This window comes from Sphaeramia orbicularis, unplaced genomic scaffold, assembly GCF_902148855.1.
Source record: "Sphaeramia orbicularis unplaced genomic scaffold, fSphaOr1.1, whole genome shotgun sequence".
Taxonomy (NCBI): Eukaryota; Metazoa; Chordata; class Actinopteri; order Kurtiformes; family Apogonidae; genus Sphaeramia; species Sphaeramia orbicularis.
Genome location: NW_021941604.1, coordinates 127800 through 150103, shown reverse-complemented (window position 1 = coordinate 150103; position 22304 = coordinate 127800). Strand labels below are relative to the sequence as shown.

Genomic DNA, 22304 nt, shown 5'->3' with positions numbered 1-22304 from the left:
ATTAAGATTTGACGATTAGCATTAGCAGGTGGCTTTGCTATAGTCTAGTTAGCAATGAATGTTCAGAGAATTCAAAAGATTTCCAGGATCGGCTAGAGCAGGGGAATGATTAAACTGATGCACAGAATGCAATGAAACCAGGAGACATGAGCTGCAAGTAAAAGTGGTAACCGTGTATTGACAAAAAAAACAAGATTTACAACATACACAAAACAAAGGTTTGATCAACCAGTTATATTATTATGTCCTTTTGTTTAGAAAAACAGCTATTCATAAGTTCTTAATTTGGGTGCACCGTAAAGAGTTTCAATCTGATGGATCTTTTTTCTGTTCTTCCATACGAAATAACTTTCACACAGGTTTACCATCAGTTCCAATTCAATAAACGAAAAAAAAAAAAAAAAAAGTCAGAAGTCCAAAAATCCAGAAAAAATAATCCGTTGTAGTTAAGAGTCCAAACTTAAATAAGGGAATTGGGCTGGGCAGTGTGTGTGTGTGTGTGTGTGTGTGTGTGTGTGTGCCTACTATGATGGTAGATCAGATCAGTTCAGTTCAGCAGATCCAAGTTCTTCTTTCTCCTAGCTCGCCATCGGGGTTTCCAATCTTGGGAAAAAGCCTGGCCTGGATAACACAAGGCCGACTTTAATTACATTCACTCTTTGAGAAGGTTAATCAAACCAAACACATTCAAATAAACCACAAATAAATCACAAATCTACAGCTGTATCCAGTTGACATCAAATTCATTATCCAAAGAAACCAAAAGTGCATAATTTCCCTTTAAATATACAAAACTTAGTTAATATTTCCAATGCATGGTCACTTTTGTCTGTAGTAAGCCTTAAGTGGATGGTCAGCAGGGCCACAGCTCCTGGACACTGTGAGGGGCCACACAGGCGCACTACTTTTAGACAAACTACACTTTCAGTCACTGGAACTGAGTATTGGAACAGTTTACCGCTCAACATAAGAGACTCACAGTCACACGCCTCCTTCAAATCCTAACTTAAACATTGGATGAAGACAAACCAAACCTGTGACCATCAGTAGATTGTCATCACTGTGTTGTTCTGTGTGTTTTTATGTTTGGCCTTTTTGTCAACTGTCCTTCCTGTCACCTGCCGAGGGACTACAGATGGAAATTAGCACTGCTGTTACAATCTGGCATATTTACAGCTGCTATTGTTGTAGATGTTCATTAATATGCACTGTCCCAATTAATTAATTAATTAATTAATTAATTGATTTTAACAATTACGGATAGTACTTCCGGTTTAGCGGATAGTACTTCCGGTTTAGCGGATAGTACTTCCGGTTTAGCTGATAGCACTTCCGGTTTAGCATGCCAATAGTAGCAGCTACGAAGCTAGCACTAACGCCAAGCACTAACACTAAGCGCTAACTAGCGACCGCTAATTAGTGTGCGCGGCGCAGTTAAATACACCAAGTACATGCATTTAACACACATATATACACGTTAGGCAACATATAGCAGCGGCAATCAGAGCAGTGCACTGTGAAATGCAAAGGACAATAGCAACAAGCTAACAGCTAAGCAATACAACTGACCAGTTCAGGAGTTTGGTTCACTTCTCCTTTCTTTTCCCTTTCACTCGTCCTCAGTAGACCTGTAGAACTGGAGCAGAAAACACATCTAAACATTGAACTGTTCAATAATATAAATGCGGTGCAGATCAGTGTTTAAACAGGTGAGTATTTACCTGCTGTCTGACTCCATGTTTGTAGTCCACTCCACAGCTCATTCTGCCGTCTTCTCTCTCTTACTTCCTCTTCCTGTTGCCACTACTTTATTTTATTTTATTGACAATATACAAATATTCAAACAACTTGTCATCCGTATTAAAGAAAATACAAAGGCACGGGTGCAAATAGGAGTACATATATAGATGTCAACAACCATGAAGACTGCAACTTTTGAAGAAAAAAAAGAAAGAAAAACTAAAAATAATGAACAGATAAAATGAGGTGGGGGCTAGGGCTGGTTGCATAAATTCTATTCTTCAATAATTGATAGAAGTGTCAGTGCAGGTTTACTCTGCATGTGATGGAGAGTTTTCATACAGAGCAGAAACTCATGATGGAAACTGGAAAATGTGGGTTTCATCTTCAGATGTTTACATTTGTGTTTGTGAAACTGACCCAGAGTGATGATGTCATTTAGTAAACAGCTGTCTGACATTGTCCAGTACATGTCCATAAGTAATGACCATTACAGACAGTTCTTCAGGAAGGCAAACGTGAATCCAGTCGTAAATGTCCAGTCCAAACACTTCCACGTACAAACAATGGAAAAATTAATGACCTGTGGTTTCAGTTCCATCACACAAAACACAGGTGTTTGTTTCAAAACCAGATTGTTGTTTTATCAGATCGTTGGAGGGATCGACTCCATTCAGAATTTTTAAATGAATTTCTTTGGCTTTTGGGTTTAAAGGAAACTTGAAATATTGAGTTTGCAAAATTATTATAGATTTATGTGTATAAAATAGAGTTTCTATAAGACAGGATGGGATTGGAATTGTTGTTGAGGATTTTCCTAATTATTTTATTGGGGATTTTTAGTTCTTTAAAGCTGGATCTTGCTGTATTTTGGAAATTATATAATAAATAATTTGAAAATTGGTAAGGGGACCTGGGTTACAGTAATAAGTGTGTGTTTTCTATTTGAGGAGCTCGCAGGAACATGTGACGGTCATTCTACTGACCGCTGACTCTGAACATGTTGTCCACTTTGTCTGCTCTCAGGGACGGAGCGTCGCTCATCGAGGGAGTCACCAGCAGGTTTTCCACACAGTTCGAACTGGAGGAGGTAATGTATCTGTTTTTGTCCAGTGGAAATGTCTTTGGGTGTCAAACCCAGTACGACAAACAGGAACAGCCCTAAAAAAATGAACCAGTCGAACCTTTAAGTCAACCCCGTCATTCAGTTCTGAGTCACTTTGGCCTTTTCAAAGAAACAACGGCCTTCAGGACAGAAAATATACAGAGGAATAGTTTGATCCATAAGAGCTCAGATCATTTACCGTCTTGATGAGACTTTAGCCCAATCCCGGTTCACCCCAGCTGGCCCCTCCCCCTTAGCACTACCCCTCCATTTTGTGAGTAAGAGGACCATGTAGGTTTTGATGCCATTTTTTAGGATCACTTTTGATAGAAGTAGGGATGTAACGATAACTGGTTTAACGATAAACCGCGATAAAATTCCCAATGGTTAGTATTACCGTTTAAATTCTAATTATCAAGATACCTGTGTTTGATTACTGCACTTTAACCTCAAAAAGTGACCTGGAAAATGGTCAGACAGTGTCCGTAAGGTTCCATCTTTAATGCACATTTGTATGTTTGATGTTTACATGTTAATATTTGAATGTTTCTGCAACAAAAAGTACATTGTGCCTATTATTTTATTTTATTATTATTATTTATTTATTTTCAAATGCAATATGGTTAAATTATTTCAGGATGTGTATTAGTACTTTTTGAACATTCCGGGCACATTTCAACAATACTGCAATAATAATGATAACCGGGATAATTTTGGTCACAGTAACCACAATTTGAAATTTTCATATGGTTCCATGCCAAGACACGAGTAGGAAAAACACCTCCCTGTCCCTGCTGTCCTCCAATGTTAGACGGATCCGATCTGGAATCAGGCTGTTTTTGAAGATTCAAACCGTTCTATTGTCATGTGTAAAATAAAGACACAGGTTTCCCTGAACAATGAAAATCTTACTTTACCATCCACTGACCTTTCTCACATGTGCCGGAAATACGTAACCGTTGCGGAAATGGACTTCCTGCTAAGCGTCAACACAGTCAGACAAAGGCCCAATCCCAGTTCACCACAGTTGGCCCCTCCCCTTAGCCCTCCCCTTCCATTTTGCGCATTCACTTGAAGGGGTAGGGGTGTCCTGATTCTCGATGAGTTGGAGGGGGAGGGGTTGGGGGGGGGGGGGCTGTTTGACCCTCCAAACAGAGATTTTTCAGGACCACACTACAAACGGTTTACATTTACAAACGAACCTTTCACAAAAATGCGAATAACCTGAACAAATATGAACACTCTTATGCTGCGTTCAGGGCCGTTTTTTGAGCCCGTAAGTCACGATTTCAAACCACGACTCACGACTTTGTAACGTTCCAGGCAAGTCACACCAAACTGCCTGAGCGCAAGGAATTGTGGGCGTTAGATGTAAAAAAACCAGCATGGTGGAGCGTACGTTCTGTTCATTTATAGTCATTTCTATCCCACAGGTGTTTGTTCTTTGATTATTTGAGGGAAACAGAGGAAGAAGAACGGTGCATAAGAGAAGAGAAGCTGTTCTACCTTTGATGTTCTTTGTAGATTTGGATTCAGATTTGGTTTGAATTTATTCTGTCACTCATTGGACTGAAAACTAGCTAACACTAGAGCAGCTGGTGATTCTACAGAACATTTGCAGATAAATAATATCAGATCGATACCTTGTTTTAATAAAAAATCGCATAAACACCACATCCATGGGGGGGCGCCATTGGTACGTGACGTCAGAACTCAGAACTGGGAGAACATGGATCTAGTACGAGTTCAGGTGGAAGTCCCAGGTTGGACTGAACATTCCAGAGCATTTACACCAGTAGAAGGATGGAAGAACAGCAGTTACAGCTGGACTGGAATGCAGCATTAATGTCTTTGTATAAACCAGTGTAATTGGACCAATATTCAGTCTGTTCTTAAATGTTGTGTGTTTGTAGATCCACAGTATCTGTGCGTTAGAATGAACATGTATAAATGATAAACTGAGGATGAATTTGGTAAAATTACACAGATTTTTCTCAACAGATTTCCAGTTGTTCATGTTATTCATATTTTTTAAAGGATACTTTTTACATGTTGACATATTCATGATGTAATTTGACCTTTTCACTGTAATATTTTCCTGATAAACTCGAGGTGAACGTGGAACTGAGCTCAGATGAGTTTGACAGGTCTGGAGTCGTACGTCTGGTACGATACGTTCTACGGTTCATTTACACTAAAGCATGTGGGACGTTAGTGTAGATCTTATGTTTGGACCACGTTGTATGGGATTTGAGGTGAACCTGATGGTACGACTCGTTTATGCTGTTGCTAGAAAAACTAGCTGCATAGCAACATTTATGAGAAGTCGTCCATTTAGAGCCCAAGGTAAGAAATGCGTTATGCATTATCCTGGATTTATTTGAATATAACGGCAAAGAAGATAAAAGATATAAAAAAAACTCAAACTAAACTAAAACTAAGCATTTAGAAAAAAACAAATGCCAATAAAAACTAGCAAACCTGCTCTAAAAACTAATTAAAACTAACTGAATTAGAGAAAAAAAAAAGTCAAAACTAAATAAAACTAAACTATAATGAAAAATCCAAAACTATTCTAACCTTGGTGTCTACCTGACATTAACGTGTCCTCTGGTCTGTTTTTTTATTCATTTATTTTTTACAGCTGGAGGCTTTTGCTGCAAAATATGACCTGGGTTCAGCCTCCAGGGCGGTGGACCAGGCCATCGAGCAGACCCGGGTCAACATCCGATGGGTCAAAGAGAACAGGGAGAAGATCCTGGAGTGGTTTGAGACGGCGGTGGACAACGCTTCATAAACCCAACGTCCACTTTACGAATCAGAGCTGATGAGGACAACGGACCAGAGACGCCATCCTGACAGAACTATGATCCTACTGAAACACAGCTGAGCAGAACCTTTAAAAGAACACTGTGCAGAAACGACAGGACCAGATGTTGGCTCTCATTAGTGTTTAATGACCTGAAAAGAAGAGTTTTGGTCTGTGATTGGCTCCGACCCTGACGATAACCACCGAACTGTACACCAATCAGAGGCAGGACAGAGGAACTGAGTGGAAACTATACGGATGATGAAACTGTTATTTTGAACATACGGGTAGTACGTAATCTCAAAGAAATGTAGTGGTATAAATGTATGTAACACAAAAAGCTTTGTTTTTTTAGTCCAACAGCTGAAGGTCTGATGGTCTACTGGGATCAGCTGTTCATCTGTAAACAATTATTCAAGAATGTTCTTCTGTTAAACTGATATATTGATATTTGTTGTAGAAGATCTTTGGGGTCAGGTCTATAGAGTTTGATCAAAGAATTGGGAAATTTTGATTTCTGAATTTTCCAAATCTCCATTGGTTTGTAATGGGACACATTTCAGAGTGTAGTAACTTTAAAACAGTTGACGGTATTGATATAATTATTATTGGTAATAAATAGGAAGTCACATATGGGCTTTCATTTGGTGCCATGACCTTTGACCTTGACTGACCTTGAAAGGTCAAACCCAGACAGTAGATTTTTTTCTGTCCAACTAAAAACTTGTATAAGACGAAAAGAAACACAAAAAAAAGTCAATTTAACAAGAAGTTTTTGAAAAGTCCAAAGTGTAAATTCAAAATGAACAAGTGCAATAGGATGAACTCCACTAGTGTCACCACTGGACTGATGACACCACCTGCAGGGTGGGATTTGATGGGGGGGGGGGGGGGGGGGGACAACCAACCAATGTAAATAACAGCAGTCTGACAATTTAAAAACGTCCTCATGCTCGATAACAGCCGATAACATAATAACAGCCAATAATGTAATAAATTTGCCAATTTTAAAATGTAATAGGCCAACAACATAATAAACCTCCTGAACCGATAACATGATAACTTTTGGTCAATAACGTTAGAACTTATTGGCTGATTATTATGTTATTTTCCTGGTAAAAAAGAAATTCTTTGCAAATGTAATAACTGAGCCAATAACGCAATAAGTTATAACGTTAGTGGCCAAAAGCTCTTATTGGTTCAGAACTTTTATTCGGTTCTGGGTTGTTATTACATCATTGGCTTCTACAGGGTGTATGACCGTCACCTATGATGTCTGAGTGGATCAGTTATTCCCAGACTTCTGGGGGGTAAAAGGGGTCCTCAGCTGATATTAGATGTTATTATTACCACTCGATGGTTCCAATGCACTGAGCTTTAACTCCCACACAGTTCAAGGAAAGTCACTACAGTATTTATGTTTATCCATGTGCATTATTTATTCATTTAGTGAAGATTTCAAATAAAACTGTTTGAATGTTGAATACAGTTTAAACTAGTTTTGCCAAAGCACTTTGTTCATGTCGTTCTGTATTCAAATGATTTTATGATCAAATAAATTAAGACTAAACACAGTTTAGAAGTCAAGTGTTTTTCTCTTTAATCTGCGTGCAGACCTGTTTACTGCGGAAACGTCTGAGCTCAAAGCACAAAGCTGTCATTTATTATATGTATTCTGTTATAATCAATGATCAATACAGGATCTGTGTAAGTAAAATGATTCATTTCACTAATAAAACATTATTATTTGAACACAAGTCTGACAAAGCCAGTGTTTTTTCTGTGTCTGTATTTTCCCAAACACTTCCCTCTTCTACCTGTTTGGATTCTTCTGACGTGTGTCCAAAAGAATCGGAAACAGAAAAGTCAAAGAAACTTTGCAGGGTTGAAGGAGTGAAAACCTGTATGTCATGCATTAAGCCAAAAGATGATATGGTTTTAGCCTCTGGTTATTAAAAACCAAATGGAACTAAATGATGTGGAATAATGTTGGAACACGAACCAGAGGCAGAACCGACACAGATCCAACTGTATGATCAGATGGGACTGAACTAAAGGTGTTCCAGTTTAGAAAAAAGTAAAAAAACAATAAAAAAAAATAAACGACACATCTGTGGATGAATTGTTTATCAAAAATAATTAAAGTATTGTACATAATTTCTGTTTTTTTGTTTTCCATTGTAATTCAAATTTAATATTCTCCAGTTCGTCCTTCTCAGATGTCCAGTGTTGGAATGTCGTCCAAAATGTCCTGGTGTATGAGCAGTCAAAAAACAAATGTTCTCAAGATTCAACTTCAAATTCACAGAAAACAGTTATTTTTCTCAATATTAAATGTTTGTCTCATAAAGTCATTACAAGGATAAATATCATTTAGTGTTTTCAAACGAGTTTCTTTGGCTTTCGGAGGTTTGGGTAGAGTCAGGTATTTGGTTCTAATCCTGATTAGAATTTCTTTAGGATCATCTTTTAAGACATTTTTCCGTTTTAATGGTAAGGGGAAAGATTCCATGTGAGGACACCATGCCTGAATTTGTTTGTACATTTTTCTCCCATAAAATTAATATCATCTATAAAGAGTGAGGAGACCCTGGGTATTCTGTGATCATAAAGCCACATTCTGCTTCTAAAGAAAGTGTAACCTCAGTAAACTCTGCAAAGTAACTTATGTACAAATGTTGGTGTTTTACTTTCACGGTGCTTGATGATGAAATACAGATTTGTACCAGTCCAACTCTACAGCGTTTCAATGATGCCAAAGGCTGCGACACAAATAAAGATACAATGAAAAAAAAAAAAAAAGTTTTGCCAAAATTGTCATTTTTCCATTTGGTCAGTTCTCCTTTAAATCACACCTAAAGGCAAATACTGTATGTTCTGTTTGTCCAAACCCTGACATATGGAGCTTTTACAACATTAACTCTTTCACCCCTGACACATGAATTCAGGTAAACATGCTGCTGTTTGGACTAAATAAGGCACTAGAATGGACACCAATAAGACATTTAGGATGATGAACCTCAGCTGTGAACTGGAACACACTGAACCACAACAAGGATTTGAATTTAGCTGCAGTGGTTTTAGTTTGGGCTCTTTTTTTTTTTCTAAATCAGTCCAGTTGCTTTTTGACACCTGTTTAACTCCATACATCAGTTCCACAGACAAAACACAGTAAAAACACAGTAAAAAAAAAAATGAAGGAAAATCACCAACAATACTGGAAACAACAGGAAAAACTGAAAACCACAAAGAAAACAGTGTAAAAAAAAAAAAAAAAAGAAAAAAGCCCAAAACATCTATTTTTATAGTGAGTCAGTTTCACTCACTGTTCTGTGTTTGACCCCCCATTCCACAGGGGGCGGGGCTTGAACTGAGCATGCTCAGATGTCTATGGAAAGAACAATAATAATAATAATAATAATAATAATAATAATAATAATAATAATAATAATAATAATAATAGTGGATGAGGAGAGTCCAGGACCATGTGGATGAGAGTCCAGGTCCATTTGAACAAGGAGAGTCCACCCTGGAGGGAAACAGCGTCCTCAGTCGTCCTGGGAGACAAAGAGGAGGACGTCAAACCTCAAAGGCCTGGTCTAACCTGGTCTAACCTGGTGACCCTGGTCTAACCTGGTCTAACCTGGTGACCCTGGTCTAACCTGGTCTAACCTGGTGACCCTGGTCTAACCTGGTCTAACCTGGTGGCCCTGGTCTAACCTGGTCTAACCTGGTGACCCTGGTCTAACCTGGTCTAACCTGGTCTAACCTGGTGGCCCTGGTCTAACCTGGTCTAACCTGGTGACCCTGGTCTAACCTGGTCTAACCTGGTGACCCTGGTCTAACCTGGTCTAACCTGGTGGCCCTGGTCTAACCTGGTCTAACCTGGGGACCCTGGTCTAACCTGGTCTAACCTGGTCCAACCTGGGGACCCTGGTCTAACCTGGTCTAACCTGGTCCAACCTGGGGACCCTGGTCTAACCTGGTCTAACCTGGTCCAACCTGGGGACCCTGGTCTAACCTGGTCTAACCTGGTGACCAGCCAACCAACCAATAGTTTTGCTGCTAAAGTGTAAACAAACAAACAAACAAACAAACTGAACCAAATACAATAGCCCTTGCCTCCCCTTTGTGTGTGTGTGTGTGTGTGTGTGTGTGTGTGTGTGTGTGGGTGTGTGTGGGTGTTGGGGTGGGGGGGGCAGAGGATAACACAACTATAAATGGTGATCAAACATTAATGTAGAAGAAAAGTCATTTAGGAGCCACCACTGAAGCAGCACTGGGTCTGTAGGGGGTCACTGAAGGAACTGAAACATTTTATCCTCACTAAGGTCAGGGGGGTGGAGCCTATCCCAGCTCCTTACGGGTGAAGGCGGGGTTCACCCTGGACATGTGACCAGTTTCACCAATTAACCTATCAGTACTTGTGTTTGGACGGTGGGAGGGGCCATGGGAGGGGCCATGGGAGGGGCTATGGGTCTGTTCTGCAGGTCCACATGGGACCGTGGTGTCGGCTCCGTCGGTTCTGTCGGTGTTCTCACCCATTCGTCGTCCACCGCTCCGTCTCCGTCCTCCGTCTTCTGGACGGCGTCTCCTTCTGCCTTGTTTGCCATGATCTTGTCCGTCCACGACGCTCCGGCCTTTTCATCTCCAGCAAAGTTGCATTTGGTCACCGTTCCACCGTCGACTTTGGCCAAAGAGACTGAAGCACAAACACAAGCAGAGAACCTTCAGCAGAACACAAACACAAGCAGAGAACCTTCAGCAGAACACAAACAGAGGGAGAGAACCTTCAGCAGAACACAAACACAAGCAGAGAACCTTCAGCAGAACACAAACACAAGCAGAGAACCTTCAGCAGAACACAAACACAAACAGAGAACCTTCAGCAGAACACAAACACAAGCAGAGAACCTTCAGCAGAACACAAACAGAGAACCTTCAGCAGAACACAAACACAAGCAGAGAACCTTCAGCAGAACACAAACAGAGGGAGAGAACCTTCAGCAGAACACAAACAGAGGGAGAGAACCTTCAGCTGAACACAAACACAAGCAGAGAACCTTCAGCAGAACACAAACAGAGGGAGAGAACCTTCAGCTGAACACAAACACAAGCAGAGAACCTTCAGCAGAACACAAACACAAGCAGAGAACCTTCAGCAGAACACAAACAGAGAACCTTCAGCAGAACACAAACACAAACAGAGAACCTTCAGCAGAACACAAACACAAACAGAGAACCTTCAGCAGAACACAAACAGAGGCAGAGAACCTTCAGCAGAACACAAACACAAACAGAGAACCTTCAGCAGAACACAAACACAAGCAGAGAACCTTCAGCAGAACACAAACACAAGCAGAGAACCTTCAGCAGAACACAAACACAAACAGAGAACCTTCAGCAGAACACAAACAGAGGCAGAGAACCTTCAGCAGAACACAAACACAAACAGAGAACCTTCAGCAGAACACAAACACAAACAGAGAACCTTCAGCAGAACACAAACACAAACAGAGAACCTTCAGCAGAACACAAACAGAGGCAGAGAACCTTCAGCAGAACACAAACACAAACAGAGAACCTTCAGCAGAACACAAACACAAGCAGAGAACCTTCAGCAGAACACAAACACAAACAGAGAACCTTCAGCAGAACACAAACAGAGGCAGAGAACCTTCAGCAGAACACAAACACAAGCAGAGAACCTTCAGCAAAACACAAACACAAACAGAGAACCTTCAGCAGAACACAAACAGAGGGAGAGAACCTTCAGCTGAACACAAACACAAGCAGAGAACCTTCAGCAGAACACAAACACAAACAGAGAACCTTCAGCAGAACACAAACAGAGAACCTTCAGCAGAACACAAACACAAACAGAGAACCTTCAGCAGAACACAAACAGAGGCAGAGAACCTTCAGCAGAACACAAACAGAGGCAGAGAACCTTCAGCAGAACACAAACACAAACAGAGAACCTTCAGCAGAACACAAACACAAGCAGAGAACCTTCAGCAGAACACAAACAGAGGCAGAGAACCTTCAGCAGAACACAAACACAAACAGAGAACCTTCAGCAGAACACAAACACAAACAGAGAACCTTCAGCAGAACACAAACAGAGGCAGAGAACCTTCAGCAGAACACAAACACAAACAGAGAACCTTCAGCAGAACACAAACACAAGCAGAGAACCTTCAGCAGAACACAAACACAAGCAGAGAACCTTCAGCAGAACACAAACAGAGGCAGAGAACCTTCAGCAGAACACAAACACAAACAGAGAACCTTCAGCAGAACACAAACACAAACAGAGAACCTTCAGCAGAACACAAACACAAACAGAGAACCTTCAGCAGAACACAAACACAAACAGAGAACCTTCAGCAGAACACAAACACAAACAGAGAACCTTCAGCAGAACACAGAAACACTACGGCTGCGTTCACACTGAAGGGAAATGAGTCCAAATCTGAGGTTTGTGTCCATATGTGACCTGGATCTGATCTGATACACACAGTCTGAACAGCACTAATCTGACCCAGACCACTTTCATATGTGGTCCTAAATCTGATCCAGATCTGATATTTTCCAGTGTGACTTCAGTCTGAACGTCCAGGTCGCATTTATCCGACCTTTATGTCATTGAAATGCGACAAACGTCCCAGCTGTTGGTCCTCCATATTTTCTTACTGTAAACACAGTGTGTGTCTGCGTGGTCTGGGGTTCCATCAGGACCTCTGTAGTCCATGTGGGTCACTTCAGGACCTCTGTAGTCCATGTGGGTCACTTCAGGACCTCTTTAGTGCATGTGGGTCACTTCAGGACCTCTGTAGTCCATGTGGGTCACTTCAGGACCTCTGTAGTCCATGTGGGTCACTTCAGGACCTCTTTAGTGCATGTGGGTCACTTCAGGACCTCTGTAGTCCATGTGGGTCACTTCAGGACCTCTGTAGTCCATGTGGGTCACTTCAGGACCTCTTTAGTGCATGTGGGTCACTTCAGGACCTCTGTAGTCCATGTGGGTCACTTCAGGACCTCTGTAGTCCATGTGGGTCACTTCAGGACCTCTGTAGTCCATGTGGGTCACTTCAGGACCTCTTTAGTGCATGTGGGTCACTTCAGGACCTCTGTAGTCCATGTGGGTCACTTCAGGACCTCTGTAGTCCATGTGGGTCACTTCAGGACCTCTGTAGTCCATGTGAGTCACTTCAGGACCTCTTTAGTGCATGTGGGTCACTTCAGGACCTCTGTAGTCCATGTGGGTCACTTCAGGACCTCTTTAGTGCATGTGGGTCACTTCAGGACCTCTGTAGTCCATGTGGGTCACTTCGGGGTCACATTCAGTTCAGACTCAAAACTGATAGAAGTCGCATTTAATGTGAATCTGAACCAACACACACACAAAAATCAGATTTGACCCAAAAATCCAAACTGTGCATTAGAGCTGCTGTGGGCGGAGCCTAACAGTTCAGAAAATGTGTTTAAAAGTGGTTTGTAATGGGAGTTAAAGGGGGGCGGGTTCTGTCTGTTCGGGTTCTGGTTGTGGTTTTGGTTTTGGTTCTGGTTCTGGTTTTGGTTTTGGTTCTGGTTGTGGTTCTGTATGTTCTGGTTGTGGTTCTGGTAGTGGTTCTGTCTGTTCTGGTTGTGGTTCTGGTTTTGGTTCTGGTTGTGGTTCTGTATGTTCTGGTTGTGGTTCTGGTTGTGGTTCTGTATGTTCTGGTTGTGGTTCTGTCTGTTCTGGTTGTGGTTCTGGTTGTGGTTCTGTCTGTTCTGGTTGGGGTTCTGGTTGTGGTTCTGGTTTTGGTTCTGGTTGTGGTTCTGTCTGTTCTGGTTGTGGCTCTGGTCGTGGTTCTGGTTGTGGTTTTGGTTCTGGTTGTGGTTCTGTCTGCTCAGGTTGGGGTTCTGGTTGTGGTTCTGGTTTTGGTTCTGGTTGTGGTTCTGTCTGTTCAGGTTGTGGCTCTGGTTGTGGTTCTGTCTGTTCTGGTTGGGGTTCTGTATGTTCTGGTTGTGGTTCTGTCTGTTCTGGTTGTGGTTCTGGTTGTGGTTCTGTCTGTTCTGGTTGGGGTTCTGGTTGTGGTTGTGGTTCTGGTTTTGGTTCTGGTTCTGGTAGTGGTTCTGTCTGTTCTGGTTGTGGCTCTGGTCGTGGTTCTAGTTGTGGTTTTGGTTCTGGTTGTGGTTCTGTCTGTTCTGGTTGTGGCTCTGGTCGTGGTTCTGGTTGTGGTTTTGGTTCTGGTTGTGGTTCTGTCTGTTCAGGTTGGGGTTCTGGTTGTGGTTCTGGTTTTGGTTCTGGTTGTGGTTCTGTCTGTTCAGGTTGTGGCTCTGGTTGTGGTTCTGTCTGTTCTGGTTGTGGTCCTGGTTGTGGCTCTGGTCGTGGTTCTGGTTGCGGCTCTGGTCGTGGTTCTGGTTGCGGCTCTGGTCGTGGTTCTGGTTGTGGTTCTGTCTGTTCTGGTTGTGGTTCTGGTTGAGGTTCTGGTTTTGGTTTTGGTTCTGTCTGTTCTGGTTGTGGCTCTGGTTGTGGTTCTGGTTTTGGTTCTGGTTGTGGTTCTGTCTGTTCTGGTTGTGGTTCTGGTTGTGGTTCTGGTTTTGGTTCTGGTTGTGGTTCTGTCTGTTCTGGTTGTGGTTCTGGTTGAGGTTCTGGTTTTGGTTTTGGTTCTGTCTGTTCTGGTTGTGGCTCTGGTCGTGGTTCTGGTTTTGGTTTTGGTTGTGGTTCTGTCTGTTCTGGTTGTGGTTCTGGTTGTGGTTGTGGTTCTGGTTCTGGTAGTGGTTCTGTCTGTTCTGGTTGTGGCTCTGGTCGTGGTTCTAGTTGTGGTTTTGGTTCTGGTTGTGGTTCTGTCTGTTCTGGTTGTGGCTCTGGTCGTGGTTCTGGTTGTGGTTTTGGTTCTGGTTGTGGTTCTGTCTGTTCAGGTTGGGGTTCTGGTTGTGGTTCTGGTTTTGGTTCTGGTTGTGGTTCTGTCTGTTCTGGTTGTGGTCCTGGTTGTGGCTCTGGTCGTGGTTCTGGTTGCGGCTCTGGTCGTGGTTCTGGTTGTGGTTCTGTCTGTTCTGGTTGTGGTTCTGGTTGAGGTTCTGGTTTTGGTTTTGGTTGTGGTTCTGTCTGTTCTGGTTGTGGCTCTGGTTGTGGTTCTGGTTGTGGTTCTGGTTGTGGTTCTGTCTGTTCTGGTTGGGGTTCTGGTTGTGGTTCTGGTTTTGGTTCTGGTTGTGGTTCTGTCTGTTCTGGTTGTGGTTCTGGTTGAGGTTCTGGTTTTGGTTTTGGTTGTGGTTCTGTCTGTTCTGGTTGGGGTTCTGGTTGTGGTTCTGGTTTTGGTTCTGGTTGTGGTTCTGTCTGTTCTGGTTGTGGTTCTGGTTGAGGTTCTGGTTTTGGTTTTGGTTCTGTCTGTTCTGGTTGTGGCTCTGGTCGTGGTTCTGGTTTTGGTTTTGGTTGTGGTTCTGTCTGTTCTGGTTGTGGTTCTGGTTGTGGTTGTGGTTCTGGTTCTGGTAGTGGTTCTGTCTGTTCTGGTTGTGGCTCTGGTCGTGGTTCTAGTTGTGGTTTTGGTTCTGGTTGTGGTTCTGTCTGTTCTGGTTGTGGCTCTGGTCGTGGTTCTGGTTGTGGTTTTGGTTCTGGTTGTGGTTCTGTCTGTTCAGGTTGGGGTTCTGGTTGTGGTTCTGGTTTTGGTTCTGGTTGTGGTTCTGTCTGTTCTGGTTGTGGTCCTGGTTGTGGCTCTGGTCGTGGTTCTGGTTGCGGCTCTGGTCGTGGTTCTGGTTGTGGTTCTGTCTGTTCTGGTTGTGGTTCTGGTTGAGGTTCTGGTTTTGGTTTTGGTTGTGGTTCTGTCTGTTCTGGTTGTGGCTCTGGTTGTGGTTCTGGTTTTGGTTCTGGTTGTGGTTCTGTCTGTTCTGGTTGGGGTTCTGGTTGTGGTTCTGGTTTTGGTTCTGGTTGTGGTTCTGTCTGTTCTGGTTGTGGTTCTGGTTGAGGTTCTGGTTTTGGTTTTGGTTGTGGTTCTGTCTGTTCTGGTTGTGGCTCTGGTTGTGGTTCTGGTTGTGGTTGTGGTTCTGGTCAGACTCACAGATGAATGGACTGTCTCCTCTGGTCTTCAGGCGGACTTCCTGTCCCGCCTCCAGCTCCGTCCGGTCCATCTCAGACTCCGGGTACCAGAAGGCCCAGGTCCCGGCGGGTCGGTACCGGTCCGTGACTCGGACCAGTTCAGGTTGATTCACCAGCGCAGACAGCTGCTCCTCCGACAGACGATCCGATTCACCTTTAGCTTCCACCTCTGCAGAGAGACACGAGAGAACATGAAACTAAAAATTTAATTAAAGAAAATAAAGTTATCAAATTAAATAAAAAACAAAATTAAATAATAATGTAAAAACAAAAAATAAATGCCTAAAAATAAAATAAATGAATAAAAAAGAAAAATAAAGAAATAAAAATAACTGAACTACATAAATAAAATTACATAAAAATCTAATAAAATAAATAAAATACAAAATAAACACAGAAAAAAAAATAAAATAAAAATAAAAAAATAATTACATAAATGAAATAAAATAAAAATAAAATAAAATTAATAACACAACAAAAATAAATACATAAAATAAAAACAAGTAAATAACTGCATAAATAAAATCAAATAAAAATCAAATCAAAGTAATAATAAAAATTCAAAATAAACACATAAAATTTTAATTAAAAAAATAACTATTTAAATAAATACAAATCAAATGAAATAAATACAATACAAATAAAACATACATACATAAACAAAAATAACTACATAAACAAAATACAATTAAAGTCAAATCAAATAAAAATGTAATAATAAAGTAAAAACAAAAAATAAATACATAAAAATAAAATAAATGAATAAAAAAAGGAAAAAAAAAAACTACATAAAATAAAATAAAATTAAAATAAAATCAAATAAAAATGTAATAATAAAATGACAACAAAAAATAAATACATAAAAACTTAATAAATGAGCTGAGGTGCTGATTCAATTCAATTTCAATTCAAGATGGATTTTTTTTTTCTTAATTCAAGATTTTTTGCTTGATTCATGAATTTTTTGGGGAACTTTCATTCAGATACAAGAACTGATTTATAGACCACAGATCTGGAAAATCTGATTTACACGAATCTGACCAAGATCATTTTCACTGGTTCCACTGGCAGATTTTTTTTAGCTAAATTCAAGATTTTTTGTTTAATTCAAGATAGATTTTTTTTTTTTTTTTTTGTAATTAATCAAAACAATCTTCCAGTGGAACCAGTGAAAATGATCTGGGTCAGGTGTGGATCGTTAGCGTTGTTCTCGTTTGGACTCACTGTAGGACGACATGAGGAAGCCGGTGTTGACCTTCTTGGTGTCGCTGAAGTTGGGTTCCACTTCATTCCCGCTGGCGTCAAACTTCCTCTGGTGGATACGACTGGGTTTGACGTAGAGAACGTAGAACCGTACCTGATAGAACAGAGGAAAACGATGCATTCAGGGTCAGTGGGAATCTGGAACAGATGATCCATAAATGTGTGTGAGGGTTCTACGATGATCCATAAATGTATGTGAAGGTTCTAGATAAAAGTGTGTGAGGGTTCTACAGATGATCCATAAATGTGTGTGAGGGTTCTAGATAAATGTGTGTGAGGGTTCGAGACAAATGTGTGTGAGGGTTCTAGATAAATGTGTGAGGGTTCTACAGATGATCCATAAATGTGTGTGAAGGTTCTAGATAAATGTGTGTGAGGGTTCTAGATAAATGTGTGTGAGGGTTCTACAGATGATCCATAAATGTCTGTGAAGGTTCTAGATAAATGTGTGTGAGGGTTGTAGACAAATGTGTGTGAGGGTTCTAGATAAATGTGTGTGAGGGTTCTACAGATGATCCATAAATGTGTGTGAGGGTTCTAGATAAATGTGTGTGAGGGTTCTACAGATGATCCATAAATGTCTGTGAAGGTTCTAGATAAATGTGTGTGAGGGTTCTACAGATGATCCATAAATGTGTGTGAGGGTTCTAGATAAATGTGTGTGAGGGTTCTACAGATGATCCATAAATGTCTGTGAAGGTTCTAGATAAATGTGTGTGAGGGTTGTAGACAAATGTGTGTGAGGGTTCTAGACAAATGTGTGTGAGGGTTCTACAGATGATCCATAAATGTCTGTGAAGGTTCTAGATAAATGTGTGTGAGGGTTGTAGACAAATGTGTGTGAGGGTTCTAGACAAATGTGTGTGAGGGTTCTAGATAAATGTGTGTGAGGGTTCTACAGATGATCCATAAATGTGTGTGTGAAGGTTCTAGATAAATGTGTGTGAGGGTTCTACAGATGATCCATAAATGTGTGTGAGGGTTCTAGATAAATGTGTGTGAGGGTTCTGCAGATGTACCTTCTGATTGTTGACGTCAGTAACTGCGTGTCTGGAAACGTCCATCAGTTTCCCCTCCACTAGAACACCGTTCCCCCTGCGGACCAACCCAAACACATTTCTACCACTGCCACAGATATTACCCATCATGCCTAGTGCCTGCAGCCCCAGCCTGAGGGGGCAGTGATTACTGGGCCTGTAACGGTCCATGTATACAGAATTATATTTGTGCCAGTTTCTTGAGCGAGCAACGATAGATTCTGAGCACACAATTACAGATTTTGAGCACATAAAAATATATTTTGCGAGCACATCAATTATATTTCAAAAAGAAATTACGCTTGAGCGAACAAAAATCGATATTGTGCTCCATAAATGCGTTTGCATGTTAGTTTTACTCATAATGTTCTCTCACCAGTTCTTTCCATGGCGCACACACAGACCGCTGCGCTCGCTCACTTTCCCCTTCCCTCTCTCGCTCAACCTCCCTCTCCCTGCGCGCTCAGGTTGTCGTGTCCGCACGCTCAACTTGACACACACGTTACAATTGTGCCACAAAACTAACCAATCGGAGAGCTTGCGGAAGTACACTCTGATTGGCTGTTCACTCTCCAATTAGCTCGCTAGTTACATTTACCCAAAAAAACAGCGCTCGATGAGACAGACACGGACCGGAAGAGGAGGAATTGATTCTACACAAACTTCAGTCAGTATTTATTATTATTATGATTATTGTCTCATGTCATACCACTACTTTGTTTAGTTTTTGTACTATAGTGCCGTAACGTTAGGACTGCATTGTCTGGGTTTACATTATATGTTTATTTGTATAAGTTTGTGCAGAATCAATTCCTCCTCTTCCGGTCCGTGTCTGTCTCATCGAGCGCTGTTTTTTCGGGTAAATGTAACTAGCGAGCTAATTGGAGAGTGAACAGCCAATCAGAGTGTACTTCCGCAAGCTCTCCGATTGGTTAGTTTTGTGGCACAATTGTAACGTGTGTGTCAAGTTGAGCGTGCGGACACGACAACCTGAGCGCGCAGGGAGAGGGAGGTTGAGTGAGAGAGGGAAGGGGAAAGTGAGCGAGCGCAGCGGTCTGTGTGTGCGCCATGGAAAGAATGTGTGAGAGAACATTATGAGTAAAACTAACATGCAAACGCATTTATGGAGCACAATATCGATTTTTGTTCGCTCAAGTGTAATTTCTTTTTGAAATATAAATGATGTGCTCGCAAAATATATTTTTATGTGCTCAAAATCTGTAATTGTGTGCTCAGAATCTATCGTTGCTCGCTCAAGAAACTGGCACAAATATAATTCCATACTACACGTACGGAACCGAACCGTTCCAGTCCAGTCCACAGCTGAACCCACTAAAGCTGTCAGTGATGTCACTGACAGAGGGGCGGAGCTTATTCCAGACTTCAACTGGAGCCGAACAACAAATGCAGATCACAAACAGTACTGGCAACAAGTGGTCAAAGAACACAGGAACATTTCTGGTCATTTCAATAAACCAACAGTGGTTGAGGACTTTCTAAGGAACATTTTTATGTGAGTGTCAGTTTGATTTTGAGAATAAAAGGACAGATTGTTCTAATCTGCCTTCTTCCCTTGGACAGTTGTGTTCTAGTCCACAGACATCTGCTCCTGTCTGGAACACCTCTGCTCCTGTCCGGAACACCTCTGCTCCTGTCCGGAACACCTCTGAATATGAAGGAATTTACATCAAAGTTGGACTGAACTCATTTGTCCACATATGGAACCAAATGCAGGGTTCGAATCCAAAGAATCTGAAAACACATTGTTGGACCACCCTAGTCCTCATCATCCTCATCAGCTGAACCCTGCAGGTCTGGACCTCCTGGGTCCGGGTCCGGGTCTGGGTCCGTACCTGTGGTCCGGGTCCGCCTTGAACCCGTACTCCAGCCTCTCATTGTGAACTGGTTTATTCTGTAAAGTCGTGTTGTGGTAAATGCGGCTCATCTTTCTGCAGACTCTCCAGCTCTTGTGTTTTCCGTGATTTGTTCCAGTTCTTCACTTCCGGTTCCTGCTCCAGGAGGAGGAGGTGCGTTAGGTTTCTACACCCGCAGGAACCGAACACACATCTGTGAGGGCGGAGACGGAAAACTGAAGGGGTTTTTTGTATTTTATTTTATTTATTTATTTTTGTGATTGTAGGAGCTATTTGTTTGTTTAGTTTTTTGTTCAAAGTTAACTTACCTTTTTTTGTTTGCTAATTTAGTATTTTTTGCTAATTGTTTATTTTTTCTTTGTTAAATATTTAGAAAATATTTTGTGGATTTTCGTGGTTATTGCTTTCATTCTGTAGTATTTAGCACCTTTAGTTTTGTGTTTTCTTCTTGGTTTAGACCATGGGCACCTGGGCAGAAACAGGGAGCACCAAGTTAGACCAGCATGCACCTGGGTGGGCCTAGGGTTTAATACCAGACACACACACACACACACACACACACACACACACACACACACACACACACACACACACACACACACACACACACACACACACACACACACACACACACACACACACACACACACAACACACACAGCACAAAGGCCTTAGTTGTTGTTTGCTGCAAAATCCTCAAAATAAACCACTTGAAACACATCTGTGGTCTGGACTTTGTAGTTCTGACAGCATAAACCTGAAGTTCAGTCACTTTGAGTTGATTTCATTTAGATGACAAATAGCCGCTACAGTAATTATTAACATTATTGGGAAAAAGAAGAAGAAAAAAAAAAACAATTTCTTGTAGAGACAACAGGAAATGTGAAAGCACTAAATAAATCAACATTTACAAAACCTCAAGGCATTAAAATAATAATGTAATATTCATATTGATAAAACATGAAAAAACAGGCACTGAAATAATAATAAATACATTTCAGCAGATTCACAAATTGTTTCCACAGTCGGATGGGAGTGTCTTAAATACAGAAGTCTATTGCATTCACATAAAAAAAATTAAATTCAGTTGTTTTTCTGAATTAACGATAATTAAATACAAATAATAAAAAAAAATAATTAAAAACAGAGCCAATTTTTTTTTAACATACTGTTTTAGGAAAAAAAATAAAATTCAGCTCTGATTTTCTCAGTCAATGGGCCAGTAGTTTTTTTTTTTTTTTTTTAATTGACAATATACAAATATACAAACAACATGGCATCCATATTAAAGAAAATACAAAGGCACAGGTGTGGATAGGAACAACCATGAAGACTGCAATTTTGGAAGAAAAAAATAAAAAAAGAACTAAAAAAAAAAAAAAATTTAAAAAATAAAATGAGGTGGGGGCTAGGGCTGGTTGTATAAATTCTATTCTTCAGTAATTGACAGAAGCTTCAGTGCAGGTTTACTCTGCATGTGACTGAGTTTTCATACAGAGCAGGAACTCATGATGGAAACTGGAAAATGTGGGTTTCATCTTCAGATGTTTACATTTGTGTTTGTGAAACTGACCCAGAGTGATGATGTTATTTAGTAAACAGCTGTCTGACATTGTCCAGTACATGTCCATAAGTATTGACCATTACAGACAGTTCTTCAGGAAGGCAAACGTTTGTGTGAAGTAAATTAAATGTCCAGTTCAAACACTTCCACATACACTCACAGTCAATGAAAACTTTGAGACCATATTTTTCGACATAATTTTTATTTTGAAACCCTAAACTGGAATTTTTCCATATGAATCACTTGTTTAGGATATTGGCACACAAACACAAATCTGAAGTTTCAAGAAGAATTTCAAAACAAAAAACTTAAAAGAAAACGGCACCTGCCAAACACACAGTCCCAACAGTAGCGGTCCTGGTCCTGGTCCTGGTCCTGGTCTGCAGTGGTCCCTGTCTCTCTCCCTGGTCTCTGTTCATCAGAGCCTGTGCTGTTGTGGTGTTCCTCCAGGTCTGGGACCAGCCCACCCATAGTCCTGGCTGTATGACTGGAGCTCAGACCGGCCTCCTCCAAACCCAGGTCCAACCCGCAGACGTTGTTCAGGTGACAGTCGTGGCATGATGCGTTCACTGGACTAACAATGGAGGCCTTTTCTGGGCCTTTATATGGGCCTTCCAAACCAGTCCTCAGACTGTGCACAGACCCACTGAGTATTACTCAGTGTGTATTTGGTCCACTTTAGCAAACAGACCGACCCATGTGCAATGAACCGAGACAACAGGACACCTGATCATGATCTGAACGAGCAGCACTAAGGCAGCAGGAAATACACTATGAAGAACTACAACCAACGACAAGTAGAAATCTGCACACATTTACACCTCAGAGTTT

General features: G+C 41.3%; 1 protein-coding gene and 1 pseudogene across 1 annotated transcript; one reads left to right on the top strand and one right to left on the bottom strand.

Annotated features, from left to right (window-relative positions):
• LOC115416435 (aminopeptidase N-like) overlaps positions 1-6519 on the top strand; it is a 42516-nt pseudogene extending 35997 nt beyond the window's left edge.
• Positions 6520-9018: 2499 nt separating this feature from the next.
• Positions 9019-20042, bottom strand: arpin (actin related protein 2/3 complex inhibitor). Its single transcript, XM_030130208.1, has 6 exons — positions 19889-20042; positions 18018-18093; positions 16960-17092; positions 15698-15904; positions 10196-10356; positions 9019-9211 (listed from the first exon to the last, which is right to left on the bottom strand). Exons 1-6 carry the CDS (start codon positions 19978-19980, stop codon positions 9203-9205), a joined length of 678 nt encoding a protein of 225 aa, XP_029986068.1. The 5' UTR covers positions 19981-20042; the 3' UTR covers positions 9019-9202.
• Between the last annotated feature and the right edge of the window lie 2262 nt (positions 20043-22304).

What these genes read in the sequence shown, in the direction of transcription:
- arpin (XM_030130208.1), bottom strand. Translation starts at nt 19,980, where the DNA reads ATGAGCCGCATTTACCACAACACGACTTTACAGAATAAACCAGTTCAC. An exon ending in CTGACGTCAACAATCAGAAG is followed by an intron (nt 17,093 to 18,017) that starts GTACATCTGCAG and finishes CTGTTCTATCAG; the next exon opens with GTACGGTTCTACGTTCTCTA. An exon ending in AGGAGACAGTCCATTCATCT is followed by an intron (nt 10,357 to 15,697) that starts GTGAGTCTGACC and finishes TTTGTGCTTCAG; the next exon opens with TCTCTTTGGCCAAAGTCGAC.